Below are 24,709 nucleotides of genomic sequence, written 5' to 3' on the forward strand. Positions count from 1 at the left end.
GGTTTGAATGTACACGTTATCCATTTCAGCGCGGGGAGGCGCCTAAGGAACATCTGTTGTCAGTGTTTCTTATTTTATCCACATTTGCCGTGATCACATTGCATAATCACATACGTAAGGACTTCCGAGGGGAAGTTACACATGTCGACCCACGATAAGACGACTGCGCAACAAGTGTTTCATTGTGAGAAGAGCGTAGAAGTTTCTGGTTCCCTTGAGAGACAGTTCTTTTATGGGATGAATAACAAATGGACCACAGTGTACAACTGAAATGGCAAGACAACTGGAAACGTACACCAGAGTTGAAGTACGCACGAGAGTTTGATCCTTGTGGGCAAAATTTCTAAATTGCACACAGATTCACCGTGATATTCTGGTGGTAAATGGACTAAACGCAATGTGGCTTCCAATCATGGTGAAACTGTGCGGAAGTTTTGACCAAGGCCGCACAAACGTGGAAGATGCTGATCAGGAAGGGAGGCAAGCGGTTAAGCTAAAAGGAAGTTTGGCGCGGGGGGGGGGGGGGGGAGGGGGGGGGGGAAGAGATTTTTCCAATGGTGACGTTTACACGATGGTCCTCGAGTGGTCCCGTAAGTAAGAACAAAAAAAAGTTCAAATGCGTGTGAAATCTTATGGGACTTAACTGCTAAGGTCACCAGTCCCTCAGCTTACGCACTACTTAACCTACATTATCCTAAGGACAAACACCCACACCCATGCCCGAGGGAGGACTCGAACCTCCGCCGGGACCAGCCGCACAGTCCTTGACTACAGCGCCTTAAACCGCTCGGCTAATCCCGCGCGGCTAAGTAAGAACAAAAATGAATCTGGTTTTCAGTAGCAGTATCTTTGTAATTAGCTAAAATAATTTTCTTGTACTGTCATTTTTAGCATCAAATTGTCACGTTCTCTAATACTGTAATACATTTAGTCGATCAACACTAAAGATGCGACAACAATATGCGCAGAAGTTATTGCAAGAGACTGATAACACTAGGAACGACACAGTTAAATCGAAACAAACTATGTTTTGACCCCTATCATGTTTCTGTTGCACAGCTAAGTTGTGATAACATGTTTTAAGTGTCCTTAGCAAGTTTGTGGGCAGTGGTTAACAAGATACAGGAAGCCATAGGAGAAAAGAGAACTGAAAACACCACAAGAAGACAGCCACTTGCAATGAACAAAGGCTATCTGAGGACTTACCAAAACTGCACAGATCAATTTTCACATCTCATGTATGTTGTTGTTATGGTCTTCAGTCCTGAGACTGGTTTGATGCAGCTCCCCATGCTACTCTATCCTGTGCAAGCTTCTTCATGTCCCAGTACTTACTGCAACCTACATCCTTCTGAATCTGCTCAGTGTATTCATCTCTTCATCATTTTTCTGTAGGACCACATTTCGAAAGCTTCTAGTTTCTTCTTGTTTAAACTATTTATCGTCCACGTTTCACTTCCATAAATGACTACACTCCCTACAAATACTTTCAGAAACGACTTCTCGACGCTTAGATCTATACTCGATGTTAACAAATTTCTCTTCTTCAGAAACGCTTTCCTTGCCATTGCCAGTCTACATTTTATATCCTCTCTACTTCGACCATCATCAGTTATTTTGCTCCCCAAATAGCAAAACTCATTTACTACTTCAAGCGTCTCATTTCCTAATCTAATTCCCTCAGCATCACCCGACTTAATTAGACTACATTCTATTATCCTCGTTTTGCTTTTGTTGATGTTCCTCTTACATCCTCCTTTCAAGACACTGTCCATTCCGTTCAACTGCTCTTCCAAGTCCTTTGCTGTCTCTGACAGAATTACAATGTCATCGGCGAACCTTAAAGTTTTTATTTCTTCTCCATGGATTTTAATACCTACTCCGAATTTTTCTTTTGTTTCTTTTACTGCTTGCTCAATACACAGATTGAATAACATCGGGGAGAGGCTACAACCCTTTCTCACTCCCTTCCCAACCACTGCTTCCCTTTTATGCCCCACTTTTTTTAAAATGTTTCTGTAATGTCATTATAGCCGGAAGATGAGGCTGATGCCTCTAAACATATTGCTTTATTGAATAATTTAAGTGAACAATTGTTGCGACTGGTGTCGGTCTCTGAAAAGCGTATTCATTCATTGTCAGTGTCGGTTGTACTTGTAAGAGGCTTGGTGCCCTGCCATCATCTCCACCCCACGCCTACCGGAAGCACGGCGGTCCCCCTAGGACAAGCAAGCAGCAGCGGTACCCCGGAGTGGCTGACGGTGCCGTGTGTGTGGTCGGCTGCTAACGCGCCCGTGCGCTTCTCTCTTTCCGTGTGTGTTGCATGTTCACGTGGACGCCGCCCGCCGCCCGCCTTCTCGCCGCCCCCCTGCAGTGGTGACCTCGCTCTATGTTGCAGTGAAGTACCTGCGCGAGGTGACGCCGTACTTCCGCAAGGCGAGCATCATCTCCGAGGTGGGCTGGGAGCTGCAGCGCGGCTTCCTGTCGGCCGCGCCGCCTTCGCCGCGCTCGCCGCAGCGCGCCGACACGCGCTACCTGCCGCTACAGCTCTGCTACCTGGCCAGGAACCTCCGCCACCCCGACCCCGGTGAGTACCGTCACAGAGTAATATCTTTGTCTGTGGTACCGTACTAGCTAGCGATGGCGGCGCGACGGTACTGGTCCAGCGCCACAGCCATCTAGCGCTAGAACGAGTGAAAGTACGTTAGCAGACACATTATCCGCGCGTCAGAATAGAGAGCAGTTCTAAACTGCCGTCAATCCGCGCATGCGCACTAGACAGCGATAACTCGCGCAGGCGCAGAACGGGGTACGGCAGTGCTTTTTGCGTGTTAGTTGCTTATTGTTGGGTGGCTAGTGGCTAATTTCAGAGTTTCGTGTTCGGGCTTTTCCGCATTTTTTCAGCAAGTAGGTTTTCGGAAATAGAGAAAAACCTTTTTTTCTGAATTTTTTTCAGCAAGTAGGTTTTCAAAAATATAGAAAAACTTTTTTTGGCAGAAGACTTCCTTTATAAGCTTTTTGTGAAAGGATTTTTTCTATTGATTGCTTCGCATTCTAGAAATGACATTAAGCAAAGAGGCGTTAAACGTCTTAATTCAGGCATACAGCGAGAAAAGGTGTATGTATGAACCACTGTATATCGCAAGTGGTTGGTTTCAGAGTTTCGTGTTGGGGATTTTCCGCATTTTTTTCGGTAAGTATATTTTCATAAATGCAGAAAAAACTTTTTTGGCAGAATTTCTGAGTAATATGCATATAACGTTACACGGTTATTTTCGATTTGTATCGTAATGCCTTAGCTTACGAAAGTTCGTGTTTTATTTGATTGCACGTCTCTCTCTCTCTCTCTCATATATATATAACAAATGATTGAAGCGATTTCATAAATTCACTGTAGCTCCATTCATTGACATATGGTCACGACACACTACAGATATGTAGAAAAAGTCATAAAGTTTTGTTCGGCTGAAGCCCCACTTCAGGTTTCTGCCGCCAGAGCGCTCGAGAGCGCAGTGAGACAAAATGGCGACAGGAGCCGAGAAAGCGTATGTCGTGCTTGAAATGCACTCACATCAGTCAGTCATAACAGTGCAACGACACTTCAGGGCGAAGTTCAGCAAAGATCCACCAACTGCTAACTCCATTCGGCGATGGTATGAGCAGTTTAAAGCTTCTGGATGCCTCTGTAAGGGGAAATCAACGGGTCGGCCTGCAGTAAGCGAAGAAACGGTTGAACACGTGCGGGCAAGTTTCACGCGTAGCCCGCGGAAGTCGACGAATAAAGCAAGCAGGGAGCTAAATGTACCACAGCCAACGGTTTGGAAAATCTTACGGAAAAGGCTAAAGCAGAAGCCTTACCGTTTACAATTGCTACAAGCCCTGACACCCGATGACAAAGTCAAACGCTTTGAATTTTCGGCGCTGTTGCAACAGCTCATGGAAGAGGATGCGTTCAGTGCGAAAATTGTTTTCAGTGATGAAGCAACATTTTTTCTTAATGGTGAACAGACACAATGTGCGAATCTGGGCGGTAGAGAATCCTCACGCACTCGTGCAGCAAATTCGCAATTCACCAAAAGTTAACGTGTTTTGTGCAATCTCACGGTTTAAAGTTTACAGCCCCTTTTTCTTCTGCGAAAAAAACGTTACAGGACACGTGTATCTGGACATGCTGGAAAATTGGCTCATGCCACAACTGGAGACCGACAGCGCCGACTTCATCTTTCAACAGGATGGTGCTCCACCGCACTTCCATCATGATGTTCAGATTTTTCTTAAACAGGAGATTGGAAAACCGATGGATCGGTCGTGGTGGAGATCATGATCAGCAATTCATGTCATGGCCTCAACGCTCTCCCGACTTAACCCCATGCGATTTCTTTCTGTGGGGTTATGTGAAAGATTCAGTGTTTAAACCTCCTCTACCAAGAAACGTGCCAGACCTACGAGCTCGCATCAACGATGCTTTCGAACTCATTGATGGGAACATGCTGCGCCGAGTGTGGGAGGAACTTGATTATCGGCTTGATGTCTGCCGAATCACTAAAGGGGCACATATCGAACCTTTGTGAACGCCTAAAAAAACTTTTTGAGTTTTTGTATGTGTGTGCAAAGCATTGTGAAAATATCTCAAATAATAAAGTTATTGTAGAGCTGTGAAATCGCTTCAGTCATTTGTAATAACCCTGTATATATATATATGGTGAGTCAGGAGAAGAGGAACATAGGTGCATGCTTATAATGGTGATCCTGAACAAAAAACTCCTAACAAATATATGTCCTTTTCTTAACCGTTTCTGGGTAAACCAGTGAAAACAACTAGAAACAGGAAACGTGTAGCGTCGTCCTTACTAACGCAGTTCACTTGCGCATGGTGCAGTTTACCTCAAGTCTCAGTCCGACAGCGCTTGTCGTAGTGCACGGTACTACAGTGTTGTTACGTGAACAACGAATACATTTTTGTGTAGTCAAAATGGCACGGATCTTCAAAACATGCAGAGTATGCTGCCATGGTGTTTGTCTATGCCTTCTCAAGTGGGAATTCCAGAGCTGCTGTGCGAGAATACCAACAACGATTTCCGTATAGCAGACTGCCAGATAGCAGGGTTTTAGGAGGGTGTTTCACGGATTGCGTGAGCGTGGTACTCTTCCCAGCGAAAATGTTGTCCCTGAACGTCTCGCATAGCAAACTCTTAATGAAGTTGAGAACATTCTTCAAGTAGTGGAACGCAACCCTACTACTAGCTCTACAAGGGTTGCTGCCCAGCTTGATATTTCACAAACACGAGTAATACGCACAGTTCACGAGTACGGTCCGTATCCCTTTCATCGGCAGTGTGTACAACATCTGCATGAAGGAGATGCTGCCGCCCGGCAAGAATTCTGTCAGTGGAACATTGCCAATTCCACGTATTCTGTTCACTGAAGAGTCAACATTTACCCGCAACGGAATCAGCAACACGCGCAACTCTCATGTATGAGCAAATGGAAAAGTGCACGCTACTGTGGAAACAAATTTTCACCGACGTTTCTCAGTCAATGTGTGGTACGGTATTATTGGTAATCAATTCATCGGTCCAGTTGCTACAGATAACCTTCCCCTGCGGGTCCGGGGTAAGAATAGGCCCAAGGTATTCCTGCCTGTCGTAAGTGGCGACTAAAAGGAGTTTCAACCGTTTTGGCATTCCATGTAATGGTCCCCCTTGGGGTTTGACCTCCTTTTTTCAAAATTCTACAGAAGTACGAGCCTTTTGGGGAAGGACGCCTTACGTGGTGTCTCTCTGGTCCTCAGTGCACTAAGACCTTGACACTCAGCATTGTAACGGCGTTGTAACCGTACCCACTATTCGTCAAATTGGGCCTAAACACCTGATGGGTTGCACACGTTCTGCCCATAGTGCGTCCCCATCTGCACCTACGCTCATGATGAACTTTCCATGGCACCCGAAATGCAGCACGGTAGCCAGCCCTTTGTGGTGGGGTCGTCATGTACCCTCTAGGTTGTAGCCCCCTGACAACACAGGGATCGTACTGCCAATACCTGAGCTGCACCCTCCCCACGTCGGCCAAGGAGTAGATGCCCTGCCAGGTGGCCCTTGCTGAGGCTGGGTGGCGCCCGTGGGGAGAGCCCTGGTCGGAGTGGGTGGTATCGGGGCGGACGTTTCGCAGATGAAACGTCAACATGTATCAGATCGCTCTGCGGCCGAGTCTTTTAAAAAGAAAGGCACTGTCTCTGGTTCTGGTTCTCCTGCCCTTTCCCCCTTGGCCACTCCCTGGGAGGAAGGACAGGCCCGCCGGCTTGGGGCGAAGTACTTCCCCCGCTATTTGGTCTGTTCTCGGACCGATGGGGGGACGTTCGCCACCTCCAAGCCCATGTTCTTTGTTCAGCACATCGAGGACATCTTCGGGGAAATCGAGGCTCTCAGTAAAATGCGTTCGGGGTCCGTTCTTATAAAGACCACCTCCGCCACACAGTTGGCGGCGCTCCAGGCGTGCGACGACTAGGGGACATCCCTGTGTCCATTGTCCCGCATCTGGCACTGAATAGGACGCAGGGGGTTATTTTTCATCGAGACCTCCTGCTGCAATCTGATGAGGAGCTCAGGGCCAACCTGGAGCGCCGAGGCGTGCATTTCGTCCGGCGGGTCCAGCGCGGCCCCAAAGACCATCGCATTGACCCCGGGGCGTTTATCCTCGCCTTCGAGGGGGACGTTCTCCCGGGGAAGGTAAAGGTGATGTGCTACCGGTGCTACGTGCTACCTTACGTCCCGCCTCCTATGCGCTGCTTTCGGTGTTTGCGCTTTGGGCACATGTCGTCACAGTGTGAGGCTGAGTCCCTTTGTGGCGATTGTGGACGTCCTCTTCGTGAGGAACATACATGCACCCCACCACCTCGGTGCGTCAATTGTCCTGGCATCCACTCACCTAGATCTTTAGACTGCCCCGCGTATCAGAAGGAGAAGAAGATTCAAGAATTAAAAACTTTGGATCGTCTCTCTTATTCTGAGGCCAGGAAGAAGTATGACCGCCTCCATCCCATGACATTGACAACTTCGTTTGCCTCAGTCGTGTCCACTTCTTCCACAGTATCCTCACCCCTATCCTGTCCCCCCTCCACCTCCACCTCCTCACCCCATCCAGAGTCTATGCCTATGCCTCCCAAATCCCTCCCTTCCAAATCCTCCTCCCCCGCGGCCCCTGCCCCCTCTGCCCCAGGGGCCACGCTTCCTCCTCCTCCCCCTCTGCCGCCTGAGAAGCGATCCTCTCCTCAGGTGTCCATCGGCGAAACGTTCCAGACCCCAGCTTCCGAGGTCCGGCGTTTCAAAACGGACCCCGCGCGTGAGGACCTTCTTCGGGTCCAGCCCACCATCCCCGTGCCTCATTGGACTTGCAAGAAGGCCTCCAAGAAGAAATCTTTATCCCCATCTCCACCCCGGCGCGTTTCGTCTGACGCTCCATCCGCGAGTCGCTGCTCCCGGCCGTCCTCAGTTTCGCCGGGACGCTCTGCTGCCAGGCGCTCAGCTGGCCTCTCGTCGGCGAATGATGCTGCCCCTACTACGCAACCCGGGACAGCGGCCGCAGCTGGCGACGACTCAATGGAACAGGATCCGCCTCCCGCCGGTTGTAGCGTTGTTCCCTCGAAACCTGGCCCTCCGCGGCCGTCGAGGTGACCAGCTCTTCACCCGATCGTTCCCCCCCTTTTTTCTGACTAGCGATGGCTTTGTTACATTGGAACATCAGAGGTATTCGATCTAATCGGGAGGAATTACAACTGCTCCTCCACCTGCACTGTCCGCTCGTCCTTGGTCTCCAGGAAACCAAGTTGCGCCCAGCTGACCGTATTGCCTTTACCCACTATACCTCGGTGCAGTATGACCTCACCCCTGCAGACGGTATTCCAGCTCATGGTGGGGTCATGTTGCTCGTTCGGGACGATGTCTATTACCATCCCATCCCATTGACCACCCCACTCCAAGCAATAGCTGTCCGTATTACTCTTTCTGCCTTTACTTTTTCTGTTTGTACCGTCTACACTCCATCGTCATCCGCAGTTAGTTGGGCTGACCTGATGCACCTGATTGTTCAGCTTCCTCCGCCGGTTTTATTGTTTGGCGACTTCAATGCCCATCATCCCCTTTGGGGCTCTCCTGCATCCTGTCAGAGAGGCTCCCTCTTGGCGGATGTCTTCAACCATCTCAATATTGTCTGCCTCAATACTGGCGCCCCGACTTTCCTCTCGGACTCCACTCATACCTACTCCCACTTCGACCTCTCGATCTGTTCTACCACTCTTGCCTGTCTGTTCGAGTGGTATGTCCTTTCTGACACCTATTCGAGCGACCACTTCCCCTGTGTCGTTCGTCTCCTACACCACACCCCATCCCCATGTCCTTCGAGCTGGAACATACCGAAAGCTGACTGGGGACTTTACTCCTCCCTGGCGACCTTTCCGGACCACGATTTTCTCAGTTGTGACAGTCAGGTCGAATACCTCACGGCTGTTATCATCAATGCTGCCGAACGTTCCATTCCTCGTACTACCTCTTCTGTGTTCGATACAAACGACTCCGAGCGCAATGCCATAGAGTCATCAAAGACAGCAAAAAAGCTTGTTGGGCATCTTTCACCAGCTCTTTCAACGTTTTTAGTCCCTCTTCTGTCGTCTGGGGTGGCCTGCGCCGGATGTCGGGCATTAAGGCCCACTCCTCGATACCTGGCCTGACTTCAGGTAATGAGGTCCTTGTTGATCCTGTGGATGTCTCCAACGCCTTCGGCCGCTTTTTCGCGGAGGTTTCAAGTTCCGCCCATTACCACCCTGCCTTCCTTCCCAGGAAAGAGGCAGAAGAGGCTCGGCGACCTTCCTTCCACTCGCTGAATGTGGGACATTATATTGCCCCCTTTACTATGCGGGAACTCGAACGTGCACTTGCACTGTCCTGGTCCTCTGCTCTGGGGCCAGATGCCATTCACGTTCAGATGCTGGCACACCTTTCTCCGGCAGGCAAAAGCTTCCTTCTTCGTACCTACAATCGCGTCTGGACCGAAGGTCAAGTCCCCATGCATTGGCGTGACGCCGTCGTTGTTCCTATACCCAAACCTGGGAAGGATAGACACCTTCCTTCTAGTTACCGCCCCATTTCTCTTACAAGCTGTGTCTGTAAGGTGATGGAGCGCATGGTTAACGCTCGGTTAGTTTGGATTCTTGAATCTCGACGGCTACTTACCAATGTTCAATGTGGCTTTCGTCGCCGCCGCTAAGCTGTTGACCACCTTGTGACCTTGTCGACATTCATCATGAACAACTTTTTGCGAAAGCGCCAAACGGTACCGTGTTCTTCGATTTGGAGAAGGATTATGATACCTGTTGGAGAGGAGGTATCCTCCGCACTATGCACAGGTGGGGTCTACGCGGTCGCCTGCCCATTTTTATCGATTCCTTTTTAACAGACCGAAAGTTTAGGGTACGTGTGGGTTCCGCCATGTCCGACGTCTTCCTCCAGGAGAATGGAGTGCCTCAGGGCTCCGTCTTGAGCGTAGCCCTTTTTGCCATCTCGATCAATCCAATTATGGATTGCATTCCACCTAATGTCTCAGGCTCTCTCTTTGTCGATGACTTCGCGATCTGCTGCAGTGCCCAGAGAACATGCCTCCTGGAGCGCTGCCTTCAGCGTTGTCTAGACAGCCTATACTCATGGAGTGTGGCAAATGGCTTCCGGTTCTCTGAAGAGAAGACGGTTTGCATCAACTTTTGGCGATATAAAGCGTTCCTTCCGCCATCTTTACATCTCGGTCCCGTTGTTCTCCCATTCGTGGAAACAACTAAGTTTCTAGGGCTCACACTGGACAGGAAACTTTGTTGGTCTCCGCACATCTTTTATTTGGCGGCCCGTTGTACACGTTCCCTTAATGTCCTCAGAGTTCTTAGTGGTTCATCTTGGGGAGCGGATCGCACTGTCCTGCTTCGCTTGTATCGGTCCATAGTCCGATCGAAACTGGATTATGGGAGCCTCGTCTGCTCGGCCATCGCTCTTACGCCGTCTCAACTCCATCCACCATCGGGGGTTACGTCTTGTGACCGGAGCCTTCTACACTAGTCCCGTCGAGAGTCTTTATGCTGAAGCTGCCGAACTACCATTGACCTACCGGCGCGACGTACTGTTTTGTCTTTATACCTGCCGGCTGTTGTCAATGCCCGACCACCCCTCTTATCAGTCCTTCTTCGCCGATTCTCTCGACCGTCAGTATGGGTTGTATGTGTCTGCCCTGCTGCCCCCTGGAGTCGGCTTTCGTCGCCTGCTTCGACAATTGGAGTTTGCCCTCCCTACCACCTTCAGAGAGGGTGAGAGCCCGACTCCACCTTGGCTCCAGGCTCCGGTTCATATTTATCTCGACCTCAGCTCGCTCCCGAAGGAGGGTACTCCGGCTGCAGTGTATTGCTCACGGTTTGTCGAACTTCGTGCGCGACTTGCCAGTCACACCTTTATTTGCACTGAAGGCTCCAAAACTGACGATGGTGTCGGCTGTGCCTTTGTCGTCGGGGCCGTCACCTTTAAATACCGGCTCCTCGACCAATGTTCCAGCTTTACGGCCGAGCTTTTTGCTCTCCATCAGGCCGTTCAGTATGCCCGCCGCCACCGCCATTCATCGTATGTACTCTGCTCTGATTCACTCAGTGCTCTTCAGAGCCTTGGAGCTCCCTATCCGGTCCATACCTTGGTGCAACGGATCCAGCAGTCCCTCCATTCTTTTGCTGATGGTGGCTCGGCTCTCCTGTCAGCTTTCTGTGGGTTCCCGGCCATGTAGGAGTGCCTGGGAATGAGGCTGCTGATGCTGCAGCCAAGGCTGCAGTCCTCCTGCCTCGGCCAGCCTCCCATTGTGTCCCGTCATCTGATGGTAGTGGGGTTGTTTGTAAGAGGCTTGTGTCGTTGTGGTGGGATGCTTGGTCCTCACTTCAAGGAAACAAGCTCCGGGCAGTAAAACCGTTCCCAACTGCTTGGACAACCTCCTCCCGACCATCTCGGCGAGAAGAGGTCCTTCTGACCAGGTTGCGGATTGGTCATTTCCGGTTTAGCCACCGCTACCTGCTCTCCGGTGGCCGAGCCCCGCAGTGCCCTTGTGGTCATGTATTAACAGTGCGCCGTGTTTTATTGTCGTGTCCACGTTTTAGTCAATCTCGTGTTGTCCTGTTTCTGCCATCTACTTTACAGGCTATTTTAGCTGATGACGCTCGAGCAGCTGCTCGTGTTCTTCGTTTTATTACTTTGACTGGCTTATCCAAAGACATCTAACTCTTTCACTTATTTTATCTGCATCTTTGTAAGAACTTTCTGGTGTCCCCCCCCCCCCCCTCTTGAGTTTTACTAGATTCTATGTGCACTAACAATTGTGACTGGGCGCTAATGACCTCAGTAGTTGAGCGCCCTTAAACAAAAAAAAACAAACCAAAAAAACAAAAAAAAGTTACAGATAACCGTCTTACTGGGACACGGTTTCTTGAGTTTCTTCAAAATGTGTTAACAGAATACCTGGAGGATATCCCTTTGGCATCACGACCTCGTATGCACTTTCAGCATGACGGAGCTCATACAATTTCCGTACGCCCAGTGACACAGTATCTCAACACAACGTATCCTGCTCGTTGGATCGGTCGCCGTGGAGTCATTGCTTGGCCACCGAGGTCAACCGATCGTAACCCATTGTATTACTGTTTGTGCGGGGCCGGCTGAAGAGCGACGTCTACAAGCGCGTAGTGGACACAAGAGAGGGACTTCTCACTCGTATTTTACATGCTTGTGCCCAGGCAAAGGAATACAAAACTGAGCTCCAATCGGCGACACGACACCTGTCTAGAAGAGCAGCAACATGCATTGAAGTTGACGGTGGACTGTTTGAACATCTTCTGTGAGGAAACGTACACAATTAAACGTCGTCATGTCCTGATCTAAATAGTTCTGAGCACTATGGGACTTAACAAAAATGGTACAAATGGCTCTGAGCACTATGGGACTTAACATCTGTGGTCATCAGTCCCCTAGAGCTTAGAACTACTTAAACCTAACTAACCTAAGGACATCACACACATCCATGCCCGAGACAGGATTCGAACCTGCGACCGTAGCGGTCACGCGGTTCCAGACTGAAGCGCCTAGAACCGCACGGCCTCACCGGCCGGCCCACACAATTAAACAAACCATAGCATAACAGTATTTTAATTTACCATCACCTGCACTTTTCCCGTTCCTATATGTTTCATTGGTTTACCCGGAGACGTTTGCATTCCAAAGTCTGGAAAATAACACTGGTGCATCTTTAAGTAATGGTCCTTTAAAGTACTGCAAATTGCGGTGCATACATCCACGACAACTTTTGAAATGGTGGGCTGTGCTATTCTGTGGCTAGAAGCCAGACTCGTAAAAGATTTACCAGTCGCCAGGAAACGGAATGTTACAACCAGCCTGCATCATAATAGGGCATTTACCAGTATTTTATTCGTGATCTAGGCTGGTGCCATCACAATACGTATAAACATATGATTTAATTCTTACTTTTGAGAATGTGAAACAGCCTTCCTCATGACTGTCTCACACTTGCTAATTCCATATTCTGTCATACACAGTAGCTTCTCGAAATAGGCCATGCCCATCCTCACGACATTCCGAAATTCTTGCGGATCTTCGGGCCTCAGTTCTTTCCTAAGCAGTGAATATAATCCCCTGCTTTCGTCTCTTCTTTTCAGCCAGGGTCGAACCCAACAACGTCTGGCTTAACGTTTTCGTCATCGTTCTGCCCTAATCTGAAGATTCACTGTCACTGCCAGGGCAATAGCTCCAAAAACAAGTGGGTCCTCTGTGTGCAAAATGCTGTATAAACGTAAATTTAGATATACGTAAACCTGCGTAACCAAGTGTGGTAATATCAAACTAACTGTTGAGTCTGTAATTCAGAACAGTAGTAACCTACGTAAGAGAATAACAATTGCTTAATAATGAAAAAAATATTATTAAATAGGAACCTTATGCTAACATAAATAATTTGTACGAATGACGTTCCGATATGCGACACATTCGCTCTTGTGTTTCGCACTGTAGAACGAGCGACTTTACAAGAGATCAGACAGTTGTATTTGCATTTCGCGCGTTATTACCATCTACTGCGCATGTGCACCGGGTATATCAGGCGATGATGGTGTAATAGGTCCACGTGGACCAGCCTGTAGATACAGATATTCGCGCTCGGAGCGCTGGTGCGTAGCTGTATGGTTTGCGCGCATCGTGTAATAGGGGCTTAGTGGCGGAGACAGCCACAGGGGCACACACAGCATCTCATAGGTGGGCAATGAGAGAGCCGCACTCCCGAAGCCACCTGCATGAGCGCGGGCAGAGCCGAGAGCAGCTGACGTCTATCCAGTAGTTTTTGCTGTAAAGACTAGATGGCGATATGCGCAGTCATGGCACGAGAATTCAGTGTTTACTTTCTGCGATTCAGTGTAAAACCAAGTGCAGCTAAATACTGTGTACATACGAGTACATAGCTTACTAATGTACCAGATGGTTATAATTAAACTTTCCCTGTTTAATAAGTTATAACAGGGAAATTAATTACTGTACAAGTACCAAACTCCGTAGCAGAATATGGGGTGCATGATTTCCATGCGTCACAGCGCCACCGTCCAATTATAACTATGGCCACCAGGTGCCGTGACCAGTCATCGTGATTCATAGTCCCACTCATCTGACCAGTCACTGTACACTTATTGACGTGTCAATATGAGCTTGGACAAAAGCAGCAGGGCATTATTGGTGAAGCTGTATTATCAAAACAACAGTAATGCTGCAGCTCCACTTCTAGAATATCGCCGGCTGAAACGATTACGGATGGGTCCTGTATCTCCACCTGTTGTGCGGAGCGTGATAAAGAAGTTCGAATCAACTGGAGAACTGGATTGGTTGATGCTCCGGGAAGAGGCCGACGACCGGTTGCACCACAGGTGGTTGATGAAATCGCTGTTGCTAGGGCAGACAAAGTTGCGCGCAATTCCCGATCGTCAGGCAGTGCGCGTGCTGTGTCACGACAGTTGAACATCCCTCGGTCCACTGTATGGAAGGTGCTTCGAACCATTCTCAAATGCTATCCGTGCAAGATCCATGTCGTACAGAAGCTTGCACCACAGGACGCACAATGACGTGTTGACTTCGCTCTCAACTTTCTCGCAAGGACTGAAGTTGACGAGGGCAGACCCTGGACCATCCTATGGACAGACGAAGCTTATTTTTCGCTGACGGGTGGGGCGAATATACTGAATTGTCGAGTGTGGGGGATTTTCACCTCCAGTCACTGTGCATGAAGTTCCTCTGTATGGTGAACGTGTCACCAGTGGTGTGCCATCACGGCTACGTTCATCACTGGCCCATTCTTTTTTGAACAGATTGGCGCTCTGGGGCCGAAGACGTGCGGTGTGACTGGCCAGCGTTACTGCGATATGCTTCGCCAGCATGTCATACCCGCCCCAGAGGAGAGAGTCGCATTGAACTCAACAGTTTTCATGCAAGATGGGGTCGCACTGCACATCGCTCGTGAAGTTGACCTGCTTCTCCGAAACACATTTGGAAACACCGAATTATCAGCCGATCGTTTGCAAATGCTTTGTCAACACGATCGCCTGATCCCACTCCCTGTGATTTCTGGTTGTGGGGTTACCTGAAGGGGCAGGGGAACATTCACACATTTGCTGATGTGAAGCGCAGCATATCAAGAGAGGTAGCCAACATAACTACGGAGATGCTTCGTTCTGCTGTGCAGAATGCAATCCTGCGCCTTCAGGCTCTTCTGGACACTGATGGGCGCCATATTGAGCCACTTTAGTAGCAGCAACTGTACCGGTGTGTAATGATATGATGTACCGTCACATTAAAAGTGTTTCAGTTGAATTGATTCTGCATTATTCCTCTTTCCAATGCGCTTACATTAATGGTACCAAGTCTGGTACTCGTACGGTAATTAGTTTCCGTGTTATAATGTGTTAAATAGGGAAAGTTGGTTATAACCGCCCGGTACATTGAAGGAACAGATTTGATATGGATACCACAAGGCAGAGCACCGTAAGTATCTGAAACATAAGAAATTTTCGATATCGTAAACGTTTCATCACCGATTACTAAATTTCCGTCTTTTACGTCAGCATCACCAGCACTGTCCCTAGCTACACTTGGTTCAATCGCACAATGTTCTTATTGGAACTTCATCTGATGATGAGCCTGCAGTGGCTCGAAAACACGTTTATGGTTGAAGATATAGTATCAAAAAATTAAAAAAAGCGACTGGTTGCACATTTATTACCAGATAAATCGTCAAACAAAATATTAATTACGTAACTTTGTTCAGTTGGACATCACCTAGAAAAAATAGTCACCACATCTGTTGTATATCTCTAGGCATGACTCTCTTGATATTTCAGTGCGGATGCCTAACACAGTTCGTGCTTCCTGCGGAAAATAGGACTCTGTATATCTGAGTGGTGATGGCGTGGCAGGTGCGTAAATGTAAGGAAACCGCTCATCAGAAGCGGTGAAGCGGTAAATCCGGTCCGGCACAAATTTTCAACTTTCTCCATTGCACTGCCACTATGCCCTGTGCGGCTGGAAGTTACAAATTTCTTTCCCCATTCTCCATTTCGTGTAAATACAGGAATCGCTGCGAGGAAGTAGGTGAATGGACAGTGGACATTACTAGCGTGTGACAAGTTGAAGATTTGGGTCAGGCGGGAAGCGTGTCCAGATGGGCGAGTCGGTTAAGACAACCGGGAGATACAGGTTTGAGTCCCAGTACAGCACAAATTTTCTGCTTTCACCATCAAATTATTTTGATACCCAGTTGCGACTGCAGTCGGTCTATCCTTCGAAATTTGACGACCTCTGTATCAACAACACTGTGGTGTCTCTTCTATATAATGTACAGGGTGGTCCATCTGAAATTTCGGATCAGATTATCTCGAAAACCATACATCGGGCAAAAATAGTGGGTAAGACAAGTTCTTAAGCTCAAAGAGGGACATCAAATGATACTACACGTGACCTCCAGTCCCTGCCCCCTTGGGTGGGGCGAGTCGCAACTTCTAAATCTTAAATGGAAACCCCCATTTTTTATTGTAGATTCGGATTCTCCATAAAAAAGTAATCAAGTTTTGTCTGAAACATTTTTTTAAACCATTGACAGGTGGCGCTGAAATCGAGAAAAAAGTAAAATTGGGGAAGAGCTCTGATTTATTTATAACTATCCGAGAAAGACGCATCAAATCGATAAAAAATGTGCACCAGTTCTTCCGTTACGCCAAATTAAGCTGTTTTTGTACGAAATGTATTGTATCCTACTTTTAGCGTTACCCAGGAACAACGACATGGACGTAATAAAATGATGTTCCCATGCTTCATTAGTGTGAGTCCCCTTGCCTCACATGTTGGGGTGCTTCATTAGTGTGAGTCCTCTTGCCTCTCACATGTTCGGGTGCTTCATTAGTGAGAGTCCCCTTGCCTGTCACATGTTTGGGTGCTTCATTAGTGTGAATCCCCTTGCCTCTCACAATTTGGTGTGCTTAATTAATGAAATTAGCCACGAAGAAATTGTTCAAAATTATCCCCTTTTGCTTCAATGCATAAAGTCAATCGTATGAGAAAGTTGTTCACAGTTTTGAGCAGCACATCCTGTGGTACGGCTGCACACGTTCTTCGAATGCGTTGCTCCATATCGTTTCGGGTTCTGGGCTGTCTTTCATAAACAATATTTTTTAAATAGTCCCACAAGGAAAAAATCAGGAGATGTTAGGTCTGGTGAACGTGGAGGCCACTGAATTTGGCCGCCGCGTCCTATCCACCGACCAGGGGAACAGTAAATTTAAAACGTTCCGCACATTCTTAGCATAATGGGGAGCTCCTCCGTCCTGTTGTAACCACATTCGTTGCCTAGTTTCTAAATCAACATCTTCCATTAGCTCCAACAAATCGTCGCAGAGAAGTTGTAAAGAAGATTCCTCACTAACATTTCGGTTAAAAAAATACGGTCCTATCAAATAACCGTTTAAAATTCCACATCAGACCTTTAACGACCATTTGTGTTGATTGTCAACGGGTCTGTGCCAGTGTGGGCTGACAGGGGACCAGTAACGACAATCATGACGATTTAATTCGCCATTGTTTTTGAATGTGGCTTCGTTGGTGAACATAACGTAAAAAAAAAATCATCGTTACCTCTTATCATTTCCAAGGCCCATTGGCAGAAGAGCACGCGTATTTGCATATCTTTCTGTGTTAATGCCTGAGTCAGTGTGATATGATACGCATGATATTTATGTGCCTTCAAAATCCTCAAAACAGTTGATTTCGGTATTCCAGTTCGTCTCTGAATCGCACGACTACTCATTTCGGTATCCAGTTGAACACAGGCGAGCTCGTTGTGTGCAATTTGAATCATGTTTTCGCTTGGATGTCATCTGTTTGGGAAACGATCCGCATACAATTGCGCAGCTGCAGCGTAATTGTTATGGCATTCACTGAAAATTAACATCATATGAATAATCTCTGTAGGAGGATAGTGAGCCATGTTTCGCTAAAGAATAATTTACTTTCGTCAGTTGATGTTTACGGTTCACAATCTGAAAGTGAATTGACGTCTGATGGCATTTCACCGACCTTTGTACTGAGCCACAGTTGGCAGTTTGGCCACAGTAGTGCCACAGTCGGGTGAGTAATGCAATTGTGAAGAGTTCCCTAACGAGATTTTAATACCATTCCGCCTCCCTCCATCAGAAACTGTGATGGGCAGGACACATTTTGTAAAAAAAAAAAAAAAAAAAAAAAAATGAAGTTGGCATAATGAAAGAATTGGTGCACATTTTGCATCGATTTGATGCATCCTTCTCGGATCATTGTAGATAAATCAAAGTTCTTCCCCAATTTTAATATTTCTCGATTTCAGCGCCATCTGTCAATGGTTTAAAAAATGTTTCAGACAAAACTTGACTACTTTTTTATGGAGAATCCGAAACTGCAATAAAAATGGGGGCGGGGGCTGGGGGTCACGTGTAGTATCATTTGATGTCCCCCTTTGAGCTTACGAACTTGTCTTACCCGCTATTTTTACCCGATGTATAGTTTTCGAGATAATCTCATCCGTAACTTCAGATGGACCACCCTGTATATGAATGTTTTCACTTAGTCTCCAGGTTTGGTTGTTTCAATCGCATTTTTTTTCAGTGTTTTGAACATGCTGCACTACAGCAACGGTTACAGAACAGCAGGTGTAATACAAAGCCAGCCAGTTGTAATAAATAAATAATGGTTTTCAAGTAGCCTTAACTATTGTTTCGACGGATTTAAACCCATTTTCTTCAGAAGGACCAACGAACTTGACATCAGAAATTCATTTAGTAAAAGCTGTCTCCATGTGACATGCATCGGCAACGGTCTGTATGTCCCTATACAAAAATTAAGGCCCTCTAGAATTAAGGGCTTGTCACTTCAGTAAAGGCAATCACTTAAAATAACAGACCATGTTATTAGCTACATGATGAGTCGGCATGTTGCTATTAACATGGCCTGTTATTTTAAGTGATTGGTTTTACTGGAGTGACAAGCCCTTGATTCTAGGGGCCTTGATTTTTACATATGGACTTACCGTTGCCGATACATGTGACATTGAGACAGCTTTTACTGAATGAATCACTAATGTGAATTTCGTTTGTCCTTCTGAAGAAGATTCGTGGAAACCACGGTTAACGTTATTTGAAAACAATAATTTATTGGAACCGGTTGCCTGTCTAGTATGCCTGCCATATTTTTTTCAGCCTTTTCGGTTACAGATGAACCATGGCTAGGGTTGCAGACTTTTCTGAGAGTAATAACGTATAGTATTTCAAGGACAGGTGAATAACAGCGCCTTCCTAAATCTCAACTGCTTTCGACATTTATTCACTTAAATACCAATTTTTCCTACTTACGGCATTAAATATGGATTTTTGGTTAGTTTTAAGAGGTTAATAATTCGCGTTACACTATAAATTTACGTTTTAACGCGTTGACAGCCGTGTGGCCGCCGGCGGCCACTACAGACACCCACGCCTAATGCCGTGTTTCTGGCATGGCGGTGAAACATCCATCACTGAACATGCGGCAGTCAACGTGTTCAGTAAACGAACAACTAGTTTTTTACGTATATTTATTGAAGCTCTTTCGCTCTATTGCCGATTGCTTGCACGTATCACCGATAATTCTGTTTCGGTGAACGCTCATATAACGTGAACAGAGAGCATAAAGATACAATTTTTTTAACTATTTGGTTCCTTAATCACTTCCTTTTCTAAGCACATACTGACACTTCTTGGAAATATTTTTTTGACATTTTTTTGTCATGATTCGTTAATTTCCTTAGAATTTCTTTGATTAATCATAGTTTCATTATATGAACCTTTCTTGCAGATACTGTTTATCGCGTTGAATTGATTCTGAGGATAACTTGTTATGCAGTCTTATGATTTCTTCCTTTGCCAAGCCAGTGAGCATTTCGACATTCTGATCCAGACATCAAGTACATTATTAAGAAAACGACTATTCATTAACATGGACGAAAAGCTGAACTCAAAAGCAAGTTATTGGCACTTAGTAGAAATGTGTAGTTCATTAACTAACAAACTCAGATGAACTTTTCCGGGAATAGAACTCCGTAGAGCAGTCCTTTTTTTTCGTTCTTCTCGCGTCCCCAGCCTACTGGAAGTTGGAATGCGCAAGAACGAGATTCCTCTCCCTTTAATACTGAGCACATCCCGCTCTGGACTGCAACGGATCGGAAGATCGATCGAAACCGTTCACTTGCTCCAGTTCAGTCTCCAGTATCTGTACCTAAATATTTATTTCCCATCTTAAGAACTAATGTTTTCTTTCGCTACGCTTTCGCTACTGCCTTTATCCCGCATTGTGCGCAGGGTCGGCAGGGTTAAGTACGGATTTGGCATGACGAATGTTTAAGGGGTGGCCGGATGCCCTTCCTGCCGCCACCCAATACCCCCCGGGACGGAATTAGTGTACCGCAGCTGTCTGCGTCTAGTGTAAATCGTGAAATAGTGTGAACGTGTTTCAAATGTCTGCGAGTCGTGTAACTGAGGCGGGACGTGGGGACCATCCCGGTATTCACCTAGGAGGATGTGGAAAACCGCCTAAAAACCACATCCAGGCTGGCTGGCTCACCGACCGTCGTCGTTAATCCGCCGGGCGGATTCGATCCGCGGCCGGCGCACCTACCCGAGTCCAGGAAGAAGTGCGTTAGCGCTCTCGGCTATCCTGGCGGGTATCTTAAGAACTAATGTTTACAAACTATTAAATAAGAACCAGATTCTCCTTTTTACAGACCTTATCAGATAAGGAAAAATAACTAAGAAGCAATTAAACGCTCTTGGTGAGAGCGAGAATACTTAAATTTAGTGCTTCCCAGTTCCCATGTTCAGAGGTAAAGGCCTGGGTTGGATCTGGAAGCGCTCAGGCCATTCTGACTAAAAGATTCCAAGTAAAACGAAAAAAAAAATCGTTGGAATATGCACATAGGTTTGTTTCTAAAGCTCATTCAGTTTTTGTAAGCAGCAAAATTGTAAAATTTTGCTTTCTAATTTATTAGTTTAACGGCTTTTCTAAGTGCTCCTATTTATTGGAACTTTAGCATTTAAAATGAACTATGTAGTTCATTTGAACTGATTCATCGAAGCAGTTGAATAAGTTGCATAAAAAGGAGTACTTTGCCCACGTCTAGTGAATATCGGAACGGCAGTAACAGTGGCGACACGCGATAACAGAATGTAGTCAATAATTACGATTTAACAGTCGCAAAACGAATAAATGTTCCCGGAGAGCGTCGACTGTTTTCACCCGGTTGCTCACACAGAATGGTTTCTCACAAAAGAACTATGAATAATTCAACCGATACGTAAAACTACTACAGGGTGAGTCGATTGTTTTCCAACAGCTGACTGAATCGATTGTTTCCATGTGATTGTTCCCATCACTCCATTTAAGTTATAAATACCAGTATAATATTATTCACCCTCTCGACGTTTTTTACATTTTTATTACATTGACTGGCAGTTAATTTAGCAACTTTTAAGCCAAGCCGACATCGTTTGCAAGGTGTTTCACTCTTGGCTTTATGTTTAGATTTAATTTCAGTTGCGTCACGTCAGTGTGCGGCTAGTATTTACGCGACACAGCAAACTTAAGACCGGCGTCCTTGCCGTTGACATGACGGCGGGACAGAATTTCGCCATTAGTTGATTAATTGTGCCGCGTTTAACAGCTAAGTTAGTAAGTGCCCGCTGGCGGATGAATTCGCTCCTGTGATCCTGTTAACTATCGTTGACTGCCGGTGTTATACGCTATGCGATCTTGTGCAGCGCTGATGAGCTGCCCTGTTGAACTCGCTGTACAGGTGATCCCGCTAATAAAGCGGACTAACAGTAGAGACCACTTTGGTTATGGAAATGGATTACCCTTCCTTTGTAGTAGCAGCTTAGAGCACCCAACTGTGGCTTTAGATCTCTGGTTGTTTCACGTGTCCATATAGAACAGACTGTAATGGTGCCTATAAACCAGAGTTCCACACAGCGAGTATTTACTTCTCCATATGTACGGATGATGTATAACGTACGCTGCACTTGTACGTCATTATGGTCTAGCAGGTGCGTGCCTTATGAACAGTTCCTTTGTTAGATTAGGTACACAAGTAGCTTGGAGATATTCGGTTTATTAGCTGCGTTAAATTCTTTATAAGCCGCGCAGTTATTTCATAGTTTCTAATATGAAATAAAACTTAATAAATGAAACACAACCAACCCCAAATTAGTAAATTCACCCGTAGAATGAGAGTCGTCAGTAGATAAGTTCACTTCTTTTTGAAAATGTTGACTGTGTCTGGCAACACATTCAGTTGACAAGGGATGTAGTCCGATTATCTTACGGCTGCATAATTCGCATCTTTCTGTACTGCAGTAAGCTGAAGTTGTCGATACTGGAATCCATTTTTGTTCCTGGTCATATATTATTTAACACTAATACTATTTTCAAATTGTGACTGGTTCGACAAACTAACTTCATAAGAGAGTAAAACAACGGAAAAATGCTCTTGTCGGAGCACAATAAATGCTAATATGTTTCTGACACTGAAAAAATATTGACATACATACATACTTGGGCACTTTCCAACATGCGACTTATCTCCGATTAGCACAAGCTCCACTAACTGTAACTCGCTCACACCCGACTAGTCCATCGCTGTAAGTCGCTCATACCTATCCACTCCCAGTTACCCATTCTCACTCATTCATTCAGCTCATCTCATAGTCATTATATCTTTCTGTCTCTCAAACTGTTACTGTTTCCTGTATCACTGCACACTCTCATTCGTTCTGTCTTACTGTTGCTGTCTTCTCTCACGGCAGCTACCTCAATCGTTCCTTCTCACTGCTGCTGCTATCTCCTATAACTCTCTCTCTCTCTCTCTCTCTCTCTCTCTCTCTCTCTCTCTCTCTCGCTTGTTGTCATTGTCATAGAATCTGTCTCTCATTATCACTAGCTCTCATCCACTTCCATTGTCTCCTTCTATTTATTTCTCCCACTTTCATTGTCTCCGTCAATCTTTTCCTTGCACTGTTGTCTCACCATCAACTAGGTTCCATTGTCAGTGTCCCTCTCTTTCTCTCACACCGCCACTGCTTCCGTCGCTCTTTCTGTACTGTCTACTACCTTTCAGTATTTATTACTTTTTCATCTTTCTCCCACTGCTACTGTCTCCATCTCTCTCAGCATAAAAAGGAAAATTTTCAAGGTTATTAGAGATCAGAATCTTAGAGGAATATACCGTATAAAATTTAGCCATTTGTGAAAGGTTTTTCCGTGTTTATAACGCACCGCCTACGAACTAATGTAGCCTCCATAAACCCCCCTAGATACTGTAGACTACATAAAAAAAGAAAACCGATTTGTTCCATTTGCCTAACCCGGAGGAAGTGTTCAATATTCGTACTTTAACCTCTTATTGTAGGGTACTGACATTAAGACGATCCTTCTTTGTGGTATTATGATATACAAAAGGCCCATTGCACAATGGCTATCCAAAACACTTGATCCTGCCTTTCTATCGCCAATAGGACCCGAGGTATGAGCCCCAGAAAAATCCTGTTTTTTATGCGCGGCAGTTTGGGACGTATTGGTAAGCATGATGTTGCATGCGTGCCGATATAATGCAATGCTGTTCTGTTGTTTGCATGCTTACTTTGTCGAACAGTTGCCTGCATAAGATACTACGTTACAGCACATTTCTCTGCAACGAGTTTTTTGTGTAGAATTATGAAAACGTACCAGAAAATTTATGTTACTAATGAACTGAAGTATGCAGAGTAAGTCAACTTTCTGGTGCTTTTATTACCAAAAGCAGCAGTCAGACGCAGAGAAATTGTTGCGGAAATCGAGCGTTTGAAAATATGGACAGTATGTGATACCCAGTGCAAATTGTGATCAATATACACACCTAGAAGTTTTGGACATTCAGTTGTACCTACTCCCATTCCTCCATTGTGTATTTTAATTGATGGTCCTGCCTTGCACAGAATTGAGCTATGTTTGTTCTAAAGTAATCTGCAGCGTACCTTTTTCCGTCCTCGGATCTTACGTTGGGTCGCGCGAAATACTCACGGTTCGCTCCCGCGACCAAAATCAAAGCACTGCTGTCATGTGCGGCGCGCGAAACAAATTACGTGACATAATGATCAGCGAGCTTAATCGACAGCGGTTGTTGGCGGAGCCGAATTAATTCTCTGCTCTGATACACATGTAAAATCAGTATAAATAAGAATTGCCAGCCTCGCTTTGACCCACGAGGCCGGCCGGTGTGGCCGTGCGGTTAAAGGCGCTTCAGTCTGGAACCGCGTGACCGCTACGGTCGCAGGTTCGAATCCTGCCTCGGGCATGGATGTGTGTGATGTCCTTAGGTTAGTTAGGTTTAATTAGTTCTAAGTTCTAGGCGACTGATGACCTCAGAAGTTAAGTCGCATAGTGCTCAGAGCCATTTGAACCATTTTTTTGACCCACGAGATACAGTTAAATTTCTCACCACTTTGAAGTCAGTAATTAAGAGCACTGTAGCTGCGTAACTACTTTAATAAACATTCCGCGATCCGAGTTCTGAACTGAAATACGCTCACCTCTTAACAGCTCATACACCGCCCTGAGCTGGTCGCTAATGTCTCCTGTCGATAACTCCACCCAACAAAAAAGCAACACAGTTCAGTCTCACGAAAACACCGTACTCAAACTGCACGCAAACAAATGAAATTTATTTGTATGAAGTAGGCGTTGCCAAGTCCATCTCTTACATCCGACAGCACCTATATTTAGCCAATGACACCACACTATGCTCTGGGGCCTCTTTTTTACGGAACAGGTCCACGCTCGCTAATCGGCAACACTCGCCGGGAAAGACAGGAAAGTGCCCGAACAGCAGAATTCCACGGCCGCGCGGAGAACGCACTTGGAGTTCTCTTAGTGTTTCGAACTACACTAAGTAACGTGGTTGATCACGAAGGATCAGGGAACACGACTTGTGTACACCACGAGTACTTCCACGAAATTATTTAACATCTTGGCCTTCCAGCCACTCAGAATCAGTAGCAGAATGTACAGTA

At 46.3% G+C, this 24,709-nt stretch overlaps 1 protein-coding gene across 1 annotated transcript in view; it reads left to right on the forward strand.

The window, feature by feature from the left end:
- The first annotated feature begins 571 nt into the window (after positions 1-571).
- LOC126474330 (beta-2-syntrophin) overlaps positions 572-24,709 on the forward strand; it is a 320,895-nt gene continuing 296,757 nt past the window's right edge. Inside the window, exons 1-2 of the mRNA XM_050101797.1 lie at positions 572-590; positions 2,399-2,587. Of these exons, the coding sequence (XP_049957754.1) occupies positions 572-590; positions 2,399-2,587 (208 nt within the window). The remainder of the gene's footprint in view (positions 591-2,398; positions 2,588-24,709) is intronic.

This window comes from Schistocerca serialis, chromosome 4 (genome assembly GCF_023864345.2).
Source record: "Schistocerca serialis cubense isolate TAMUIC-IGC-003099 chromosome 4, iqSchSeri2.2, whole genome shotgun sequence".
Classification (NCBI taxonomy): Eukaryota; Metazoa; Arthropoda; class Insecta; order Orthoptera; family Acrididae; genus Schistocerca; species Schistocerca serialis.